At 37.7% G+C, this 22738-nt stretch overlaps 1 protein-coding gene across 1 annotated transcript in view; it reads right to left on the reverse strand.

Annotated features, from left to right (window-relative positions):
- Positions 1 to 999: 999 nt before the first annotated feature.
- Positions 1000 to 22738, reverse strand: part of LOC137294324 (UDP-GalNAc:beta-1,3-N-acetylgalactosaminyltransferase 2-like) — a 552386-nt gene continuing 530647 nt past the window's right edge. Inside the window, exons 7-13 of the mRNA XM_067825322.1 lie at positions 18933 to 19049; positions 17972 to 18050; positions 15722 to 15905; positions 7735 to 7857; positions 5566 to 5725; positions 5006 to 5062; positions 1000 to 3547 (exon numbers count right to left, since the gene is read on the reverse strand). Coding sequence (XP_067681423.1) covers positions 3389 to 3547; positions 5006 to 5062; positions 5566 to 5725; positions 7735 to 7857; positions 15722 to 15905; positions 17972 to 18050; positions 18933 to 19049 — 879 coding nt within the window. The 3' untranslated portion in view covers positions 1000 to 3388. The remainder of the gene's footprint in view (positions 3548 to 5005; positions 5063 to 5565; positions 5726 to 7734; positions 7858 to 15721; positions 15906 to 17971; positions 18051 to 18932; positions 19050 to 22738) is intronic.

The following is a 22738-nucleotide window of genomic DNA, read 5'->3' on the forward strand; positions in this document are numbered from 1 at the left end:
AGTGTTGTTTCATATCATATCACGCTTTCTGGACATTTGCAGAAAGGAATCTGAGGCTTTTCTGAAACAGTTCACTCAGCTTTGTAATTGTAATTGAAAGAAAAGAAACTGAAAGAAGGTTAGGTCCTAATTGATCCATTTTGAGAATGTACCCAGGGAAATTGACTTCCACTTTGTGTGAGATGATAGATAGAGGGCCAACCTCTATTACTGTTGGAGTTGCATGTATTGGTTGAGTATTTCATCATGTTTAAAAGCTCTGACTATTAACACATGTATGTTCAGAATGAATTATTCTGTGATAAGAATAATAACATGGCATACAAAGGATCACTTTGAAATATCAGACTGGATCTGGGTTATAAAGGCTACAGGCAGCATTGCTTTATGATCCCAAGGGAGTTGAAAGAGTATGGGAATCTATGATAGTGACCTATGAGCGGGGATAGTAATGCACGTAGCACCGTGAGCAGGCAATGTGCCAGGATATAAGCGCCATATAAGTGGACGGTTACAATTACTAACTACCACTGACCCTTGACTGTTGTGATATGTGTATCTAACAAATCTCCTTTGTCAGATATTTAATCAGCCTTTCTCCAGTTGGGTTTTTGATAATTCATCTTTGTTGTAACATCCTTCTTGATTGGGAATTCGCATAATGTATGTAATACAGGATATACAAGCATGATAAATGTGTTCATGGTGATGTCTGCACAACAAGATTTTTGTACAGGTAAATACACAGCTGCCCTTGTTTACAATCACTTGGAAATTCAAATAGCACTTAACTTAAAGATGAATTTTTGGTGTGCTCATTACCCTTAATACCATGGTTACAGTGTTATACATGTGTTTGACATGTGCCTGCCTTTTTACTGAATTATATGTACTGTTTTCATGTGGGAATAAAATATTGAAAGGGTGTTTGTGTGAATCACTGGATGGTGCTTTTTCACAACCATTAGTCAATATACAGAAAGCAAGACAAAGGCTGAACAGGGTTCAATAATATCCTGACATCATCTCCAACTTAAGCTGAAGAACACATTTCGTGTGTTGATGCCATTTGGAACAGTTTGTATTGAGAAGCACAATGAACTACATGAATCAAAGATGTGGCTTGACCAATATGGTACCCTGAACTTGATGAAAGGCAGTGTATTTTTCTCTGAAATTCACCCACGTAGGATGGACAAATTTTTAAAGTAACTATTCTGGCACAGTACTGGTACTGTACGTATTGCAGTACAAACCCTTGATAATGATGCAGAAAACTGACAAGAGCCAAACTTTACATTATTTTCAACATGGGAGAAAAATATTCATGTTCTTTATAACATTTCTACATTAATCCAATGATATTTTATTGTATCATTAGAATAACATGTATTCTATTAGACCTGTATGCTGTATCCATTGACTTTTTTTAGCCCATTTAGCTGTATCCATTGACTTCTACAGGTATTGCATCATAGCATTGTGACGTCACAACAGTTAAGCGGCCTTCACACGGTAAACTGAAGTTTGACAACATGTTGAAATTTTTAGTTTTCAAACTCGCACTTTCACACATCAAATATATGTTTAACTTTCATATCATTTGTGAGCCTTGTCTCTATCAGCACAGTTTCATTATAATTTCATTGACTGCGATTGGTCATTTCTGAACAACACAAGTTTGACAACAATGAAAGTTTGATGTAAAAGCTGGTGAGAATAGAGACAGATCCAATTTTTCAACAACTGTTTGACAACTCTGAAACTGGTGTTAATGGTCAGTTGTTGAAATGTTGGTTTGTCATGTGAAGACCTGTTCTGTTCTAACTGATGATGGGGCCAGAACAAGCCCTGGAATGTTGTATAAGCAAAATAACAACAAGATGTAACCAGTGTTGTAAACTGCCCCGAAATAAGCCAGACTAGTCTGGTAAAGTTACTTGACTGTTTGGAAAGTTGCCAGTCCAGAATTTTTGGGATTAAGAAGAATAATAAGGCAAGTAAGAGGAGGGAAACTGCTTAATGTTTTCAATTCTGTTTTCAGTCTTTATATACTCAAAGTCAGATTCATTCAAGACCATCAGACGTGCAACCTTTTAGAGCTGACTGTCTGGTCGCCAAACTAACCGTCCCAGATGGTCGGGCAGGCGGGAGTTTCAAAGCTGATGTAACCCAGAAAAATGTCTGTGTTCATCAAATTGCGTTGGTGGAGCAGTACACAGACACGAACATATGTCAACGGCAAACACAATTACTTATGTCTGTCAGTCTCATGCAGCCACCTTCCTCGCCCTCTCCAATGGTAGCAAGTATGTGTCTGCTATGTGTAACATCTTGAGGTAAAACATCACCTTTCTTATTGCTAAGGACATTGATTAATTGTACAGTGCGCATAAAACCTCTTTTGTATTTATTGCATACATGAATTCGCAGCTTGCTGAAAAATCAATGTCTGTGTGCCATTGTATGCTCCAAACAGGTATGGTGCAAAATGAAGTTTCAGGTATTATAATGTTTACCACAAAATTAAATATTAGTTGTGAGTAAATGATATCTTCAGCATGATTGACAGTCCTGATGTAGACACAATGTCTGCATTGCTGCTATACTCGGTTGGTACTTGGACAGAGGATCCAGAGAGGGGTGTAGGGATGCGCACCCCTGAGGCAGTAAAACTAGCTCATTTGGGCCAGTCTGTGTCTGGCGTATTTGTGGCTGATTTTGGCTGTTTCCAGTAATATCAGATTTCTCTCCTGGACCACCACTAACATGCCTGCATCAAAGAGTGGTCACACCCCTTGCATTGTTCATTGCAACAACTCTCTCTCAAGGCAAATTGCTGTTTGTCTTATCACGTCAGAGGTTTTCAGGGAATTTAACATTTACACCACTTTACGCCTTTTTCCTTCAGCATATTTTCTGTCAGTGCAGCATCAATATTCTTTCATTCATCCTGGCATTGGGCAACAATGATTAGTATTACTGAGTCACTGTGCAATTCCATGACTATCTAAACCATTTGAGTTAAGTGAGGACCTGTTCTCTCAGTCATGGGGTAGACAATTATCAGCACATAATTACATAATCTACAGCTAATCTTCTGTTTATAAATATTGAATATGAATGAAGAATCTGCCAAATTCCTGCTGTGCCACCTTTATTCATGTGACAGTTTGATCCAGACTAACCAGTCCTTTATTGTGAAAGCCCTGGTACCTGTTACTGGGATGTGACGAGTTATGAATTTTCTTCACTTCCTTGATCAATCCTCACCAAAAGCACCTGTCAGAAAGAGTTGTCTGACCCACCAAACAGAGATCTCCACACTGTTACTGAAGGTTCAAGTAGACCTGCAGTTCCTGACATACAGTTACAGCTGGCCAGGAGACTAGTCTAGAGTTGTCTGTTTGGCCCCAGAATGACACATCCCACAGGGATCGCCACACTGTTGCTTCCTGTCCCAGTAGGTCCGTATCTCATCCACGCTAAGTTCCGGCAGCACATAGGAACCTTTCTCACACTGCTTAGCACACTGCCATGCTGATGCCTAGAAAACAGATTGGAAGACATTGCTCTCAGGCATTCAGTTCAAACCTTACAGAGACAAATGCAGTGTAACCCAAGTAGTTCAGGAACACTGCTTACCAGGACAGTACTGTTTAGAATCTCCTTGTAAATTTGCATCGATATTCAGTCAAACCTTGCTTATGCAGATACTGGCATTTTCTCAAATATTTTTGCAATAAAGAAAGTGTTGGATATCTGAATACCTGCACTTCCAAAATTCAATAGAGGAACCTAATATATCAGCCACAATCTATTGTGTAATTTCATGTGAAGGAATAAAGGATAACAAATCCGGACAATAAAAGACAGAAATCTGTGACAAGACCAACCCAGAAATAGCAATCAACTGGACACGTGTTTTCTCCCAATCTACCAGTGATTCAGTAAATAAACACAATAATATAAGACACGGAAAGATGACACTATGTCTGATACTAATTTGAAATCCGATATATTGCAATATTATAGTATGCAGTGTTTAATATAAATTATCACATGTATATTCCTTCAGCTTGTTAGTTTAGCTGCAGTGTTTGCTAGGTATGTCATGATACAGTTTAATGGATCAATACATATCTTGATACCCATGTCACAACTTGATATCATGATACGTATATTCATCGCATTATTGCATACATTTTTATACATTTTGAACATTAACATTTCATATTTTATAACTGTCCATGAACAAATCAACATGTTTTTATTCTCAGAGATTACAAAGCTCTAATTTCCAATCTTTTTGCATGAAAATAATCATTTCTAACTCTCATAACATGAAAAACTGCAAAATGTCAACGATACAGAAACATATTTTAACCACTTCTTTTAACCAATACAATTTTGTATGTATTGATAATAGTATCGTACTAGAAAAATTATTAAAGCATCAATGCATCATGGCATCCCTAGTGTTTGATTATATATTAAAGCAACTCAGCTGTGACTTTTTGGATCATATCCTACACACTTGCACACATATTTATGAAAACTATGCACTCATACAGAGTAAACTATGTAAAAGAAAACAACTGACAGATAATATATGATAATTACAAACAGCCAAAGACAAAGCAAAAAGTTTGGGAGATCTGCTCTGGACAAAGATGACATCCTTACAGTCACAGTCTAAGTCATGTTTCTAAAATAAAATTCACATCTAGGTCCAGCCCCCAAACACACATCTTTGGATCATGCTTGACCTGTGTACCAAGTTTAGTTAAGCTATGACAAATAGTTTAGGAGATATGCTTCGGACAAAGCATGTATACAGACAGGTGAACGGAACCTGTTTCTATATCCCTGCAACCTCGTTGTGGGTGGATAATAACCATAAGCACTGCACTGTGGTACAACTGACTGCTATTGCCAGAGACATTCTCACACATAGCACACCAAGATCAGTCATTGATGAGATTCCCCTGGATAACACACCTACCTGCTCATAATGGGGACCAATTGCTGCAAGCCACATCCCCAGTGACACATCTTCTCCCTAAACAAACATGACATCTGAATATATTCTCTATAAATGTATAACATATTTGGAGAAACTACAGTAGACTTCTAAAACAACAAATATGCTTATAAGTGGTCCAAACCATTTGCTGTATATTCTGCCCAAATCAGGACAACAAACTACAGTTATGAACTAAATTAGCGGTCCCTTTGAGTGTTCACTGTGGGGCAGTCAAGTAGCCAGGTGGTTGAAGTGTTCCCTCATCATCGAGGACCCAGGTTTGCTTCCCCATATGGGTACAATGAGTGAAGTTCATTCCTGGTCTCCCCAGGCAAGGTATTGCTGGAATATTGCTAAAAAAGCATCAAATCATCCTCACACATTCATTCAATATCACTGTAGTTGACAGTATTGGTAAGTATTATTTAAATACAAACCAAATGAAATACCACAGCTGTAGAATATTAACACTGCAGCTTGGACGATATGACATTTAGCACTTCCAGTAAGGTAGGGGAGTATTACACTTCAGTTCCAACCTGATAAGGGTGCAGTTGGCCAGAGCTGGCAGCAATCCATGTGTGGACATCACGGGAGACAATGTTCCCAGAGCCACATGCAAATCTGGGGTAGGTGGATGAAGGGAAGACCATCTCTCGCCACTTCCCATGTCTCTCCACCAACCACTCATCCCGGAACCTGGGGACAGAACATGTACACTGTAGCAGGAACACACATGAACACTATACATATTAATCAGTTTTGAACATCCTGGGACCAGAACATGAACACCGTACATTGTAGCAGGAACACAATAACCAAGAACCTGGGACCTGAACCTCAACACTGTACATTGTAGCAGGAACATTGTACATTGTAGCAGGAACACTGTACATTGTAGCAGGAACATTGTACATTGTAGCAGGAACACTGTACATTGTAGCAGGAACATTGTACATTGTAGCAGGAACATTGTACATTGTAGCAGGAACACTGTACATTGTAGCAGGAACACTGTACATTGTAGCAGGAACACTGTACATTGTAGCAGGAACACTGTACATTGTAGCAGGAACACTGTACATTGTAGCAGGAACACTGTACATTGTAGCAGGAACACTGTACATTGTAGCAGGAACACTGTACATTGTAGCAGGAACACTGTACATTGTAGCAGGAACACTGTACATGATGCTGGAACATACATAAACATTACACACTTTTATCAAAACCATACTGGAATAAGCATGTCTGATTTGACATCAGACTGTGACTGAGCCAATTGTGACTGAGCCTAAAACTCACATCTACGTGTACATGGAAGTCTAGGAGGTAACGGAAGAAACGAGACTCAACAAACATTGAACGAATGGTTGTATTCACTTGAAATAATCCTAAAAAATATATCAATTTGCCAACAAATCAATAATATCTATAAATCAGTCTCAGATCACGTACAAATCTTTCAGTTTGGGGTGTTGGGATAATGCCTGTTGTGACAGAAGGGACACATTCATATTGTAGAACCAACCATCTGCAGGAGTGAGTGAGTGAGTTAAGTTTTAAGCCACTTTTAGCAATAATCCAGCAATAACACAGCCTCGCAGGAGACGACGTATCTCTGCAAACTGCCGTGGAGATTACTTAAAGCATCTAGGCAAATCCATTTCTCATTTGAAATAATTAATCAATTTTCAGGAACAAGCTCACCACATTGTAATGTGTCCAGTTTTAGAATTGGATGAAATATTCAAAGTCACTTTTAAAGTTGACCACCTCAAACCATCCTCATCAAAAGTTTCAATTAATAATTAAGATTTTAATATTCCAGAAATGATCAAATCTCAGAATTGAAGAAAAAGCATTACCAATGGTTTGATCTGTACTTGAAAAGGTTTCAGACTGTTGCAGTTAATTTTCTCAGGCTCTGAACCTACAAACTACAGCTCTGATATGGAATGATGACAAAGAGTTGATTCCATGGTTATCTCCCTTGGACCATACTTGCAGAGCTTATGTTATACTACTTACTATGAAGTTGGCAGCTTTTGTGTATCAGTGAATATATGCAGATATTATAAATATTTCAGTATTTACCTGATAACTGGCTAAGTGTGTTATAAAGATAATCACTAAATTTGTGAATCAAAACAAGACTGTGGACTTCATAGTAACATCCTCAGTATCAATACAGACAAGAACACTCACTGTGTGCTCCCCCTTTTTTTAAGTCCTGAAATGCTGAGTATATCTAGTCCTTCAACATGTAGGACAGCTCCATTATATATTTCCCCAAATTTCAATACCACCCCGACTCATTTTAAATGCAAATTTGGACGAGACCTTTGCATTATTAAATAGATAAAATTAGAATACTGGATTAATCTGCTAATTATCTCTAGAAAATTCAACCTTCCTACACTTGTATTCAGGGTGTATACATACTAGGTGGATGTATGCATGTTGAACAAACTTCCCAACTGCTCTCTCTCTAGACGTATGATTACATCAGTCCATATATGTTTCTGTTCATAGTTTGATTTTGAGCTTTCTAAATCCTGAAATTACCCCTGGTGTCTCACTCACTTCGAAGAATCACTGAAAAGAATATTTCCTTTACCCCATGTGCTGAGATTCTAAAAAGGCATTCCAGTTTCCAGTACCATCCCTATGGGATTGTTTTGTTTGGATGGAGTCATTGTACGTACTGGCCCCACCAAAGTTTCTGAACAGAAGTCAGTCGATGAAGATCATTTGTCACTTTGACTAAGTCCACAAAGCAGTCGTCGTCCGTCTTCAGGACAAATCTGGCATCAGCATGGGCATGTAACCTGCAAAAAGAAACATAGATGTTACCCAGGTCACTTGAAACTTGTACCAAGTGGACTCGTCTAGTGGTTCAAGTATTTCTTCATCATGCTGAAGATCTGGGTTCTATTCCTCTCTCTAGTACATAAATCCCATGTAGTTAGTACTAGAGTATCATGTCACAATACAGCATCCCAAAACTTCCCAAACCAGGTAGAAACACCCAGGTCAATCCCAGAGCTATCATATCTTGCATTGGAGCCACTGTCCATGAGACATGGTTTGGTACAATTTGGAATTCTGGAATAACTTAACAATATTTAAACAAACACTCACTTTTCCATGCAATTTGTGATTTGAAGGTGATACCAGTAGACTAGGAAATGCTTCCCATTTCACACCACCTGGTATCATCACTGATTTGTATGTGGAGTGTTTGAAATAACCCAGACACCCATTAAGACATCAGGGCTGGTGACATCATAATGTCACAGAACGAATGGAATTCAACCAGATCAGACACCAAGATATGGTGAATTTACTCATATGTATGGGGCATCTAAGTAAAATTTTTAACAGACCATCAGGATGGCTAGCTGAAAAAGAGACTGTCCATCAGAAATCAAGCTCATCTCAGGCGATCAGATGGGACTTATTTCATACACTGGTATTTGTATAATTTTCCGCTCTATTTGCCTTTTTCACCGTATGGAATTTGTTTCAGTAGATAACTGAGGCTTGTTACTCTCTGGTAATGATAATTAGGAGAAATACATCATGTGTTGACAAATACACAGCAAGCAGTCTTGGAATTTCAGTGAATTGAATACCATTTGATCATGTTTTCAACCAATCACATTAGAGAACATGCTGACTTTTGGTTTACAATGTGCGTCAATAATTGAATCAAGAGTTCCTCCTGTACCTCCATCAGTGATTAGTTTGCCCATCCCATGAGAGGCTTGATTGGCATTTTAGAAGATGTTATTTGATGAACATAAAGAATTTTCTCCGTTACATCTTTCCTACATTTAAAAAGAATAAAAAGAAGATGTAATCCTGAAAATTCTTTATGTTCGTCCCATGTTTTTGTGAGAACTAGCACACTGATGCATGATAAATGTAATTATGCCCAATACATTCCCTCTGGAGTATGGTAACCAGTTTCCTGTGGGTATAGTAGAGACATACAGAAATGAAACAGGACAAAAATTCTCTTTAAAAAACTAAGTCATAGCTATCCCTAGTGGTATGCCTAAAGAGTTACGCAGTTATCTCCCCTAGCCGTAATGTCACAGCATTGTTCTCTTAAACCATCATAATTTGCTCTTTATGTGGATCACGTTCAGATGTTTTCACAGAAGTGGAACAGATTTTGCAATGAAAGTCTTCACGAGTATTGGTTGGTGAAATCACATTGGTCGTAGTCTGGACCATCGCATTCATCGCATTCAAACATTAAGTGTTTGTGAAAATTTATTACTTTGTGAGGATTTAAAAATGTCCTGCCACTGGACTTTATGTGTCGTTAAATATATATACATATACAATACTAGTGTCTACTGATATTAATTGTAAGACCATGAGTTCATAAAGTTACAAATATCGAGGCTGACAAGGGTAAAACATAAAAGTCCCCTTGTGACCTTGTAGGTCAGTGTCAACAGAACTGACTGGGAGCTTTCCTACACTGTGATGAACCCATATGAAAAGAATCTAGCCAACAATTGTTAAGATATTCTAATTCGTACTTATGTACCTATGGAGCCTAATACCATATCCCTTCTTTCTCGCTAAACGTAATAATGAATCAAACTTACTGCAGTTTAATGTTAAAGTAAAGATAAGATACTTTCAGCTTTGATATCCAAGGGCTTTCTGCATGAAGTCAAGGCACAAAAAAGTAAACTGAAATCTTTTGAATGATGATGTCATTAACAAAAGCAATTAACACATGCAGCCTTTTCAGCATTGATACCAAATGTCATTATATGAGAAACAAAAATGAATGAATAATACCCAGGTTTATGTTTGTCAATGTTGCTGTGCAAGCAGTGTAGCTAAGACTTGTGTAAGATATAGCTTATGACACAACTCTTAAATGTCCATAACTTCATTCACCAGTTCAGAATTTGGACTATTTTAATCAAGATTCTGAATTGAATTGCGATTCATACTAGTCATTACCTCAGAGTTTGAAGTTCATTCATACTTGGGAAAAATTGTCAAAAGAACCATTCAGTTTGTATCAGTCTGGTCAATATCTTAGCCACAAAAAAGTACTAACATGAATTTCCTTTGATCTTGTGTCTTTGACAAAAAATAAAATAAAGTAATTGAGCAACCTGATTATTCAAATGAAAGTCAAGATGTCTTTCAAGAAAGATCAACAGACGAAGAACTATATGTTCATGATAAGACATCCTAACAAACACTACACACTGCAATCAACCACTGTTTGGTACTTTCACAGAGTCAGTGGTCTTGGGACTTCAATAAGCACAAACGCTCAACTGATGAGAGCATCTCTTTAGCAACAGTGCACGAGAATCTATTACTAAAATTACACTACCACACATTCGACTTTGAAATTACTGTCCAATATTTGTAGTGTGTCTATTTGATCTGTGTAATTCACAGAGCTGTGCTCCTGGGATGAGGCAAAGAGGTCTTTATTTAGCAAGGTGTCAAATGATCAACTTCTATGACAAGTCACATACTGTCATCAAACCAGGGGACATCAAGCAAGTCATAGTCCACTTATTGCTATACTGTAAATATTCCATTGCCATGGTAATTCTAATATAAGACAGCACTGAATAAACACATCTAATATCATATGGCAAATGGAATATTTATTTTATTTCTATATATTTGAAGAGACTATTTCAGAAGTTGGTGTGATAAACAAGAAGGAGAGTTCTATGGATATACAACATCTTCATCATAATATGTAACAAAATGAGGGGCATGTTTCAGATTAATGCAAAGAGAGTTTATAGAATTTCTTTCACAATTAATGCTTAAATTGCTCTGTAGTCGTAACTGCACAGAGCCGTATATTCAGATCGTCATGGAGGTTTCACAAATGGTTTTCATACTTGCTCAAAGAGGTTAACCCTACCAGCAAGATGATGGAGATGAACATCTTATCGTGGTTGCTGCTTCCTCCGTAACTCACCCATGTCAACTGAGCCTTAATCCTCATGAGTAAGGTTGAGTCCTGCTACTTCTTTTAACACAAATAAATTCAACATGAACATGCTTAAACTCTGTCAGTGTTAGGCAAAACAACAGACAAACGTCTTCACCTCACGACTCAGAATGTTAACCCCATAAAAGAAAGTATATCATCTAAGGGATGAAGCTAATGTTTGCTTCATACCCACATGGCATCAGAAGACATATGTTGGGTTGGTTGGTTTGTTTGTTCATGTCACACCTAGATATATTCCAGATGTATGGCAGCAGCCTGTAAGTAATCAAGTCTGGACCAGACGATCCTGTGATCAACATCACAAGCATCGTTCTGTGCAATTGTGATACAATGACATGTGTCAACCAAGTCAGAGAGCCTGCCCATGACCACAATCTCTTATCACCTCTTATGACTGTCATGGGTAACTGAGAACCAATTCTAACTCAGATCTTCACTGGTTTGTATAGATGGGTCTTGAAACTCAGTTAACCCAAGTTGACATGAAGACACTTAGTCCCAAGTTTGTCACCAACTTAGAAGAAGTCTTCTCACAATGAGCAATGGCCTTAACCCTGTCGACAAGCTGACAAGGATGGAAAGTCATCTGTGTGCCGACTCCACACCAAGCTTCATATCTCTTGGTTACACATATCACATATGTTCAAACTGTTACAAAATGTTCTCTGCTTTGTGTCTTATAGAACTGAAAGCAAGTGAACTCATACGTTGTGTTGTCAGTTCAGTGCCTCACCCTGAGAGTGTGAGTTGAAATCTTGAAACCCCAACCCCAAAATGTATCTGTATTCTACTGAGAAAGTGTATTTCCAAATAAAACATATGTTTCATGTTTGTTGCTGTTATTAAGCAGTTGATGATCGGAACTCTTTGGGACCAATGACTCCAGCAATCCTGAAAAAATCATTGTGAAAACATCAGTTACCCAATTACTTCCAGCTTACATTCTTCCTATGTGTCAAATAATTGTGTTAATGCATGATTTGACACCATGGTATACCTTTTCTCTTACTACAGTTTGTAGTTTGTCATGTTTCCAGCTCATATTCTTCTTCTGTGTACACAAAAAAATGTGTTAGTGCATGATTATGTATGCATAACTATCTTCTCTAAGTCTCCTAAACAAAACTTCAGCTCAATTCATCAGCTATCTCACTACAAGTGCATCTTTCTGCAGGGAACACCAAGAATGTGTTACATGCAGCATGACGTTTGTTTCTGAGAAAGGTGACATTTGAAACTGGACACTGTTCTCAAAAAGAAGACTGTATTGTTCATCAGGTGTTTTTTAGTCTCATAAATAAGTGGACAACATGAAGATGTCATTTATTCCACGGTTAGAGAACTGCATCCTAAGGTTTTATGAGGTTTTATCTGTCAGGTGTTTGTTTTACCTGTCAGAGGAAAATGCCACCTTCACAAACACAGGCAAAGTATTGTGTAATTTACTGAAGTGACACAAAACAGACCAGGAGGTTTTGTGCAGCATGATAAAAGTCAGCTCCATATGCTCATTTCTTCTTCTATCTTCTAGACAAACTTTCAAAATATGGTGAAATAAGCTTTTGACTGCTCTTAACCAAAAGAGGAATATCCTTGAATGCGAGAAAGGATGTAGATGGCAGAGTATAGATGAATGAATCAATAAATTCGTTGGCACTTCTGCTTGTGCTTCTCATACACCTGGCTGTTCCTCTCTTTGCACTAATCCCTTGTAACTGTGTTAACATTGTAATTAGAGTTTGTTAAATAACTTTTTTTGATATTTAGGAAATAAATTCTGCAGAAGACGAACCGAGTAGGTATGATGTTTTTATTATGATCAGCATTTTGTTGAGCATTATATGTAAAGTAGTTTTCAAGTTAGATTGTAATTCACTGGTCTGGGCTTGGGCCAAATGGACTGTAGTCCAGTAAAGAAATAGGGATTGAAGTCAATACTGTCTTCATGACACTGCATCCATATCACACTGACTCATGACACTGCATCCATAGCATACTGACTTCATGATACTGCATCTATAGCACATTGTCTTCATGGTAATGCATCCATTTCATACTGACAGCTTGATATTGCATCCAGATCAAACTGTATTCCTGATACTGTATCCATATCATACTGCCTTCATGATACTGCATCCATATATGGACAGATTGATACTGCATCCACATCAAACTGTCTTCTTAGTACTGCATCCATATCATGCTGCATTCTTGTTACTGCATCCATATCATACTGTCTGTTTGATACTGCATCCACATCAGACTGTCTTCATGATACTGTATCCACATCATACTGTCTTCTTGGTACTGTTTTCACATGTCATACTGTCTTCGTAATACTGCATCCATTCCATACTGTCTTCATGATACTGCATGCATCTCATATCAACTACATGATACTGCATCCATATCATACTAACTCCAAGACACTGCATCCATTTCATAATGACTTCATGAAACTGCACCCATAAAAAATATTGACCTCACGACAATGCATCAATAGCATGCTGTCTTTATGGCACTTCATGACACCTACCAGTAATTCATAGATATTCTGAATGATATTTTTATTCTTCCAAAGTAAATGAATATTAACATAACAACGAAAATGCAAAATATTTCATTTGTTACTGGCCAAAGAAATTCCCAAATCCCCAAAATGTATTTCTATAGCTTTCTTCACCTACTTGACAGAATAATCTTTCAGGTATTTCATTTGAAATTCTTTCTGGTAAAAAATATGACCTTTTTTCAGTTTACTTGTTTATAAGTGCCTCTTCCTTACAAGTTTTCCATGACTTTTGATCTGTGCAAAAAAATAAATGTCTGATACTATTGATCACTAACATTTAAACACACTGTTGGTCAAATTGTCTTTTTGTTTTCTTTAAAAGCCAAATGCATATTATGGGTTGGTGTGGCCAAGCATGAATGATAGGTTTTAGATTTCGTCTTTTTCTCATCTTTTCTTTTGCCAGCAAACTGTTCTTCCTCCATTCTAATCCATCATTTTGACCTCTGAACAGTTTCTTTCGTCAAGGTCATCACTCAGAGAAAGTTTGGGTGAAATCAAGGATAATTTGATAAACCTTGGTATTCATGACTAGCAGAAACGTTCTCAGACATCAAAGCAGTCTTTGAAAAAAGGGAGCAAATCTAAAAGATTTTAAAATCTTTAATGAAAATAACACCTTCTGGAAATGAACTTTCATGGAGATACTAGGATCACTTACCTCGAATTACTTCAGCTTTCCCAGACTGGTATTGCTATAATTTCATTGCATCGATTTCTCAATGTCCTATGGAGATTACGAATTAAAAGGGCAAGTCCTTTTGAAAAGAATCACACATGGTTTCTAATAACCTGTCAAATGTGATCCAATTGATCCAAATTGGCTTTTCAAAACCTACTTTGACGGTCTCCATTTCTCGCTACTATCATGTGAAATCCGGAAAAGGATTGTTACTCATGAAGGCAAACTTGTTTCAGTATTTCGTCTCTTTAACGCTATTTTCTTGTCCCAATCCTTGCTGTTTTCCCTGGCTATTATTTCTGATTGATCTCTCTAAATCGAACATCGTCGCCCTGCTTCAAAGTAGAAGAAACACTGAAAAGGGTCTGCAGCCCTTCCACACTGTCCACAGACTTTGATGCAATCATTTCAAAGTCTGTCTTAATTTCATTTACACATTCCACACTCACCTTACATTTAACTGTAGATTAAAAATAAGTGTATTTTGTAAAATAAATCATTTGAAATAATTCCAAACATACAGAATTGAATTATTACAAAGGACTCCCTACTTTCCAGGCTTTGTAAACTTGCTAGACGAGAATAAACTGAAACGATTTTTTCTCGCCTGATGTTTTTTAATGAATTTCCTATTTCTACTTATTTCTCAAGCATAAAACTTTGGAAAATGCTCAAGAAGAAGAAAAATCAGCAGAGAAATGCATTCAGTTGAGGATCAAATTCACTCAATACTTTCTTCATTCATGGCAATTTGATAAATAGCAACAACAAAATGAGAAATACAACAGTTTGCTGCAGGAGAAATTACAGAGCAAGCACAAAACTAAGGACGTACTAAGGGAAAGATATACTGCCTCAGTGACTCTGAGATCTGACACATGATGTCAGTACAATCCTTGGCCTTGAAGTACCTTCAAATTCTTCATGACTTTCAGTTGTTTTGTAAGATCTAAAGAAGGATTGGCTCTAAAATGATATGTCACAGGTTTGAAATGTTTCAGTTGGCAAATTTGTTTTAACTCAATGGATGCCAAGGATTTTTTTCTGACAAAGTAAACAAGAATCAGAATCTGTTGGCAGTATACATCTGAGCTCTGATACTCTGATACTCTGACACTCTGATACTCTGATACTCTGACGCTCTGACACTCTGATACTCTGATACTCTGATACTCTGACACTCTGATACTAGAATGAACCATATTACATTTCACTACCTCATCAATGGTTTTGTAACACTTTATTTATCAAATTGATTAATTATTGATGACATGCATTACACTAAAAAACACCTATTTAAAAAATCTACTCTTGCTAAAACATTTCCTAACAAGCACTGATTATTCTAAAACAGTTTTTGGACCAATTTGGATTCTCTTATGACCTATCAATACCGAAGAAAAAATTGCTTCTCACCAATGATGACATGATAGGAGCTTGTGAGGAAGATGTCGATATACATCCGTCACATTCACAAACATCACATCAGCATGCTCCCTGACTTCCTGAAGCAGACGGTCTGATTCCATCTTCAAATGCTCTCCCCACTGTGCCTGCCTCTGTTTTCGGGACAGGATATGGTTTTGGAGGTCACTGATATCTATTGTGGAAAGTAGAAAAGCAGCATATTCATATCTCTAAGTAACTTGATAAAGGTGACAGTGTCATGAACATATCATATATATTACCAACAAAATACTAATGTTCTCTTCACTATGTACTCTCGTAACTATAGGACCATTGGGGCAGACTTGTGTTTGGGCATACATTCACAGTTTGTTGAAACCATATTTCCATGCTTCCACCATACTGTGTTGTGAATTCTAATCTATAAATAGCAGACATTGACAGAATATAAGGGTCCGTTAAATACTATTTCTACAATATGAACAACATGCAAAAAACTGCTTCAGTGTTTTTAAAATAATTTATTGAAATAACTTATAATTAGTGAATAGAGGTGTAATGATACAGAAAATGCATGATACGATACGTATCCCAATATCTTCGGAAAATATGATACCATTTGATACACATCACACTATGCTATCGTCAGTTATTTTCTTTAGAAACATATATTTGATATCAAGTAACAATGTAATACTGAAACAACCGTCAATTTCTTGTGATGATGTACAATTTTGAGGTCACAATATCAGGTATCACAAAAGTATTGATATATTTATTGTTCGATAAAGTATTACAATTATCGATAGTACGATATATCGTCACAGCTCTATTAGTGAATATGCATGAAATAGGCCATGCTCTGGGATTTTAAACCTGCAATCTTTTTTGACTATTACAGACACTAACATTTCATTCATTTAACACAAATGGCAGACATTTATCCACATGAAATTTTTACTGGGTAAAGTGGATGTGGACACACACACTGCAAACTGGAATCAAGTTTCCCAACATAACAAAAACACTTGAGCAACACAAAATGTGTGGGAAGAGATATATTGACAAGAAGAATTTGACTACTACATTCCACTATTTGTGAAGGTCTGTGTGAATAAAAGTGTGTAAAATGCTACATGGAAGCTGTCATCATGTGTAAGATTCTACATGGGAGCTGTCATCATGTGTAAGATTCTACATGGGAGCTGTCAACATGTGTAAGATGCTACATGGGAGCTGTCAACATGTGTAAGATGCTACATGGAAGCCGTCATCATGTGTAAGATGCTGCATGGAAGCTGTCATTATGTGTAAGATGCTACATGGGAGTTGTCAACATGTGTAAAATGCTACATGGGAGCTGTCATCATGTGTAAGATGCTGCATGGAAGCCATCATGTGTAAGATGGTAATTGGGAGCAGTCAACATGTGTAAGATGCTGCATGGAAGCCATCATCATGTGTAAGATGCTTCATGGGAGCTGTCATCATGTGTAAGATGCTGCATGGAAGCTGTCATCATGTGTAAGATGCTGCATGGAAGCCATCATCATGTGTAAGATGCTGCATGGAAGCCATCATCATGTGTAAGATGCTACATGGAAGCTGTCAACATGTGTAAGATGCTACATGGGAGCTGTCAACATGTGTAAGATGTTAAGATGCCACATGGGAGCTGTCAACATGTGTAAGATGAGACATGGAGCTGTCAACATGTGTAAGATGCCACATGGGAGCTGTCAACATGTGTAAGATGTTACTTGGGCATTGTCAACATGTGTAAGATGTTACTTGGGAACTGTCAATATGTGTAAGATGTGACATGGGAGCTGTCGACATGCGTAAGATGCCTCTTGGGAACTGTCAACAAGTGTAAGATGGTAATTGGGAGCTGTCAACATGTGTAACATGCTACATGGGAGCTGTCAACATGTGGAAGATGTTACTTGGGAGCTATCAACATCTGTAAGATAGTATTTTGGAGCTGTCAACTGTCATATGTAAATTGTTACTTGGGAGCTGTCAACAGTTGTAAGATGCTACTTGGGAGCTATAAATGTGAATAGATGCTACTTGGAGCTGTCAACACGTGTAAGATGCTACTTGGGAGCTGTGTAAGGTGTGACATGTGAGATGAATGTGATGGAGAAGCTGATTACATTTTTTGTTTTACTCTCTCTGCAATATTCCAACAGTAATTAACTGAATGACACACAAAGAAAGACAAATTAGTCAGAAAAAGAACAACACGTTCCTCACCCTCCACTGAAAACATAAATGACAGAAGGGAGTCTGCTGTTCTTGTAAGATCTGTGAAAGTTCTGTCTTCCTTCATTCCCTGGAAACAAAAATTATTTTGAGTAAGCAAGCAATTAGTCAACCTGTTACAGTTGGCTCACCATTCATTCTTGCAGGTATAGCCATCAGTCATTGTAAGTTAAGCAACCAATTCCACTTTGCTTATTACCTAATCGTCCTGTTGTAGTCATCAGTTACACCAGTTACAGTCACCTCATGATTTGTTTAAATGGCTATGAGCAAACACTCACATCCACATCCCAGTAGGGAATGCCAAGACCATACAGGGATGAGTCTACAGAAGGGGTGAAGTAGTCACACCACAGCAACACACAGCAACACCATCTACCACTGGCTCAATTATAGTTCTTACTAGTGCTTGCTGATTTACCTGTAACTTACCTTTAATACATGATTTGTTTTTAAGAACAAAAATAATGATCATGTAAATTATACATGATATTTTTTTAAAAACAAAAATAAAGATCATGTAAAGTTGTCAGGTTAAAAAAAAATAATTAAAAAACAAAGAAAAAAAGAAAATTAAGGACAAATGTTTCCTTTGATAGGCTTAGTCCTATGATTAATTGAAGCACTCATGCAGCTACACAGCTCCAAAACAGCAAATATTTCATGGTGATTGCCCCTTTTTTATATTGATCAGCAATACAATCTGCTGGATCTGCAATTACCTACCATAATAGTAGACATTAAATGATTTCATGTATCAACTTATTACATGATCAATATCAGTAAAAAATAGCAAATGATCTCATGCATTAAATTAAGCCAGAAATAGCTTATGGCAAACATCAAACTCATGGTGGGATTAGATTACACTGGCAGTGATTGTTGTTGAAATGTTCAAGATACTACCAATTTTTAAACAGCAGGAGATCTGGTCGCAGATTGAAAATATCACCTGAACACTGAGTGCTCTGCCATAGTTGCCTGTCTCCTGGTACCACTGGTTATCTTGAGAGGTGAAAGAATGGTCTTCAGTTTCTGTAAGGTTTGTAGCCAGCTCTCCATGAAACCCCTGAAACAGAATAATATTTTACTCTTCAATTCTCGGTAGATCATTAGCCTTTCAGTGGGCAAGTGCATGATTGCCCTTTTCTTAAGTGCATTTAGTGACAGCAGGTGGTCCATTTGTCTTGGGAGCTGTGCAGAGTTGCGTCCAAGCACCAAACAGAGGAAAGTCAACTCGTCCAGCACCAAACAGCGCACACCTCTTGATTTACTGGTAGTCTACATTATAAACCTCACAGGGGAAAGTCAACTCTTCCAGCACCAAACAGCACATACCTCTTGATTTACTAGTAGTCTACCTAGAAACCATGTGACACGAAGTATAATGAACATAAAACAATGTTTGTATAAGTGTGTGGAGATATTCACTGCTTAAACTCATCATTCTCCCTAATTCAGTATTGATCCACATTCAATTTGTTTTCATCATATCCAAATATACCCCAAAATTAGACTGATATTGGTCAGTTTTCTACATCTGAGTCTCAGATTAAACAGATTCATGTTTCTCAATATTTTAAGGAAATTGTTTTCAGAAAACTTCTACATTTGTCCCAACTCTGAAAAACAAGTATTTTATTTTCCATTCCTCTAGGGTGATTCAGTTGGGGGAAAAAAATTCCATTTGTGCTATATCTGAACATACCAGCTGATATTTTCCAGAAAGCATTTCTGTTAATTGGTAAACAATCTTTCTATGATGAGGATGATGGGATGAAACTGTAATTCTTACTCTTATTTCTGAATCCTTTTTTATACCTAAACACTGTCACAAACATTATGACTGTTCTTGTGGGTCTTGCTAAAGTGATGACCACTCACACTAGCATCACTTGGGACTTTGGGGCTTCACTTAAACTGCCACATTAAGATAAAACTGAAAAACTATTTCCAGAAGAATTATTCGTACAGATCATATAATAGTAAAATGTTGAATCCAGTAGGCTATATCAAAGTCCAGATTGTTGTAAAGGAATACTGACATGATTGATGCTTGACAGTTAATGGAGGATAAAGACCATGCTTTAGAGAGGATGTATGGCAACACTGAACTTGGAAATATGACGCCTATTGAAATATATAAGATCAGTGCTTGTATCACCTTGATCTAATTATGAAGCATGCAATCTTCATGGATAATTTCAGGTGTGGAATAACACCCTCATCACAATTTCTATGATTAAGGCTCTTCTAATGTAGCAGGATATGTTGTTGCCGGAACCTATTATAACTTGTCCTCTATGACATTTTACAGAAAAGGTTCACACATAATGCAGATGTGAAATGATTATACCAATCACCTAGATGATGGCGTTTGAAATACCACCCAGATGCTAACAACATCAGAGACAAGAAACAAGAAAATGATTGGAACAAAGTACACTCCTAGGCTACAAAACCTGATTATTTTTAATAAAGGTTTCTCTTCCTCTATGCTGAAATCACAAAAACTGCAGTGGTATAGTTACGTTGCTCTGGTTATATAATTCAAGAACCAAAAATAAACTATTGCCCTCTTCTTCTGCACTTAAGAAAACCCTCTGATGAACAAGTAATTAATTTCTTGTGGCCTTATTCCATACTTTTTTAATAATTAGTGCCCCAATATAGCTTTGTAATGGACATCAGCATTATGCAAACAGATTGGATGATGGACTTCCATATTGAGCCATGACAGGCAATAATTATGATGCATGATCAATCGGTAAGCAAATTGGCCAGAAACTTTTAGAAAAAGCTTCAGAAGAGTTGTAAAGAACATCCTTGCCATCAATCATGACAGTATTGACCCCAGGCTGTTGTACTCAACATTTAGCTTGGCACATACAGCCTGCTTGGCTGGACTTGCCAGAACCTGAAAGAGGACAGCATTTGAAAACATGATAGGGGGTGTGGCATGAAGGAGATGAACAATTCATATGCCACATCTTATACAGTTTAGAAGTTACAAAAAATACAAAATTCATCCCCATATAACTGTCTTCACAGGTTCATCCCCAAATATCCGAATCTTATACCGTTTAGAAGTTACAAAGAAAACAAATTATCCCCAGGAAGAGTGGAGTATTATACTTTTTGCCTCATAAATAGTAATAATACTGTAGGTGACTTTACAGGTTTTATCTCTACATGATTGACTTCACAGGTTCATCCCCAGATAACCACCTTCACAGGTTCATCCCTATATAACTGACTTCACAGTTTCATCCCTATATAACGGCCTTCACGGGTTCATCCCCAGATACCACCTCCTTGGGTTCATCCCCAGATACCACCTCCTTGGGTTCATCCCCATATCACTGCCTTCACAGGTTCATCCAAGATAACCACCTTCACAGGTTCATCCCTATATAACTGTCTTCACGGGTTCATCCCAGATAACCACCTTTACAGGTTTATCCCTATATAACTGCCTTTACAGGTTCATCCCCAGATAACCACTTTCACAGGTTCATCCCTATATGTGTGCCTTCACGGGTTCATCCCTATATGACTGCCTTCATGGGTTCATCCAATAAAACCGCCTTCACAGGTTTATCCCAGTATAACTGCCTTCACAGGTTCATCCCCAGATAACCACCTTCACGGCTTCATCTCTATATAACTGCCTTCACAGGTTCATCCCCATATAGCCACCTTTATGTTCATCTCTATATAACTGCCTTCCCAGGTTCATCCCTATAAAACTGCCTTCACAGGTTCATCCTTATATGACTGCCTTCACAGGTTCATTCCATATAACCACCTTCACAGGTTCATCCCTATACATCCCTGCCTTCAGGGCTTATCCCTATATAACTGCCTTCATGAATTCATCCCCATATAACTGTCTTCACAGGTTCATACTAAGATAATCGCCTTCATGGCTTCATCTCTGTATAACTGCCTTTACAGGTTCATCCCCAGATACCACCTCCTTGGGTTCATCCCCAGATACCACCTCCTTGGGTTCATCCCCATATCACTGCCTTCACAGGTTCATCCAAGATAACCACCTTTACAGGTTCATCCCTATATAACTGTCTTCACGGGTTCATCCCAGATAACCACCTTTACAGGTTTATCCCTATATAACTGCCTTTACAGGTTCATCCCCAGATAACCACTATCACAGGTTCATCCCTATATGTGTGCCTTCATGGGTTCATCCCTATATGACTGCCTTCATGGGTTCATCCAATAAAACCGCCTTCACAGGTTCATCCCAGTATAACTGCCTTCACAGGTTCATCCCCAGATAACCACCTTTATGTTCATCTCTATATAACTGCCTTCCCAGGTTCATCCCTATAAAACTGCCTTCACAGGTTCATCCTTATATGACTGCCTTCACAGGTTCATTCCATATAACCACCTTCACAGGTTCATCCCTATACATCCCTGCCTTCAGGGCTTATCCCCATATAACTGCCTTCATGAATTCATCCCTATATAACTGTCTTCACAGGTTCATACTAAGATAATCGCCTTCATGGCTTCATCTCTGTATAACTGCCTTTACAGGTTCATCACCAGATAACCACCTCCACAGGTTCATCCCCATATAACTGCCTTCACAGGTTCATCCCTATATAACCTGAAATGCCCAACTTTGGGGGAATTTGTTTGGTACTTAATGTTAATAGTGTTTGGTATGTTGCTTAACTCTGGTTCTCCTAATTATGATCCAATACCCATTCTTCAAACAGTTCAATA

Source organism: Haliotis asinina, chromosome 8, assembly GCF_037392515.1.
Source record: "Haliotis asinina isolate JCU_RB_2024 chromosome 8, JCU_Hal_asi_v2, whole genome shotgun sequence".
NCBI lineage: Eukaryota > Metazoa > Mollusca > Gastropoda > Lepetellida > Haliotidae > Haliotis > Haliotis asinina.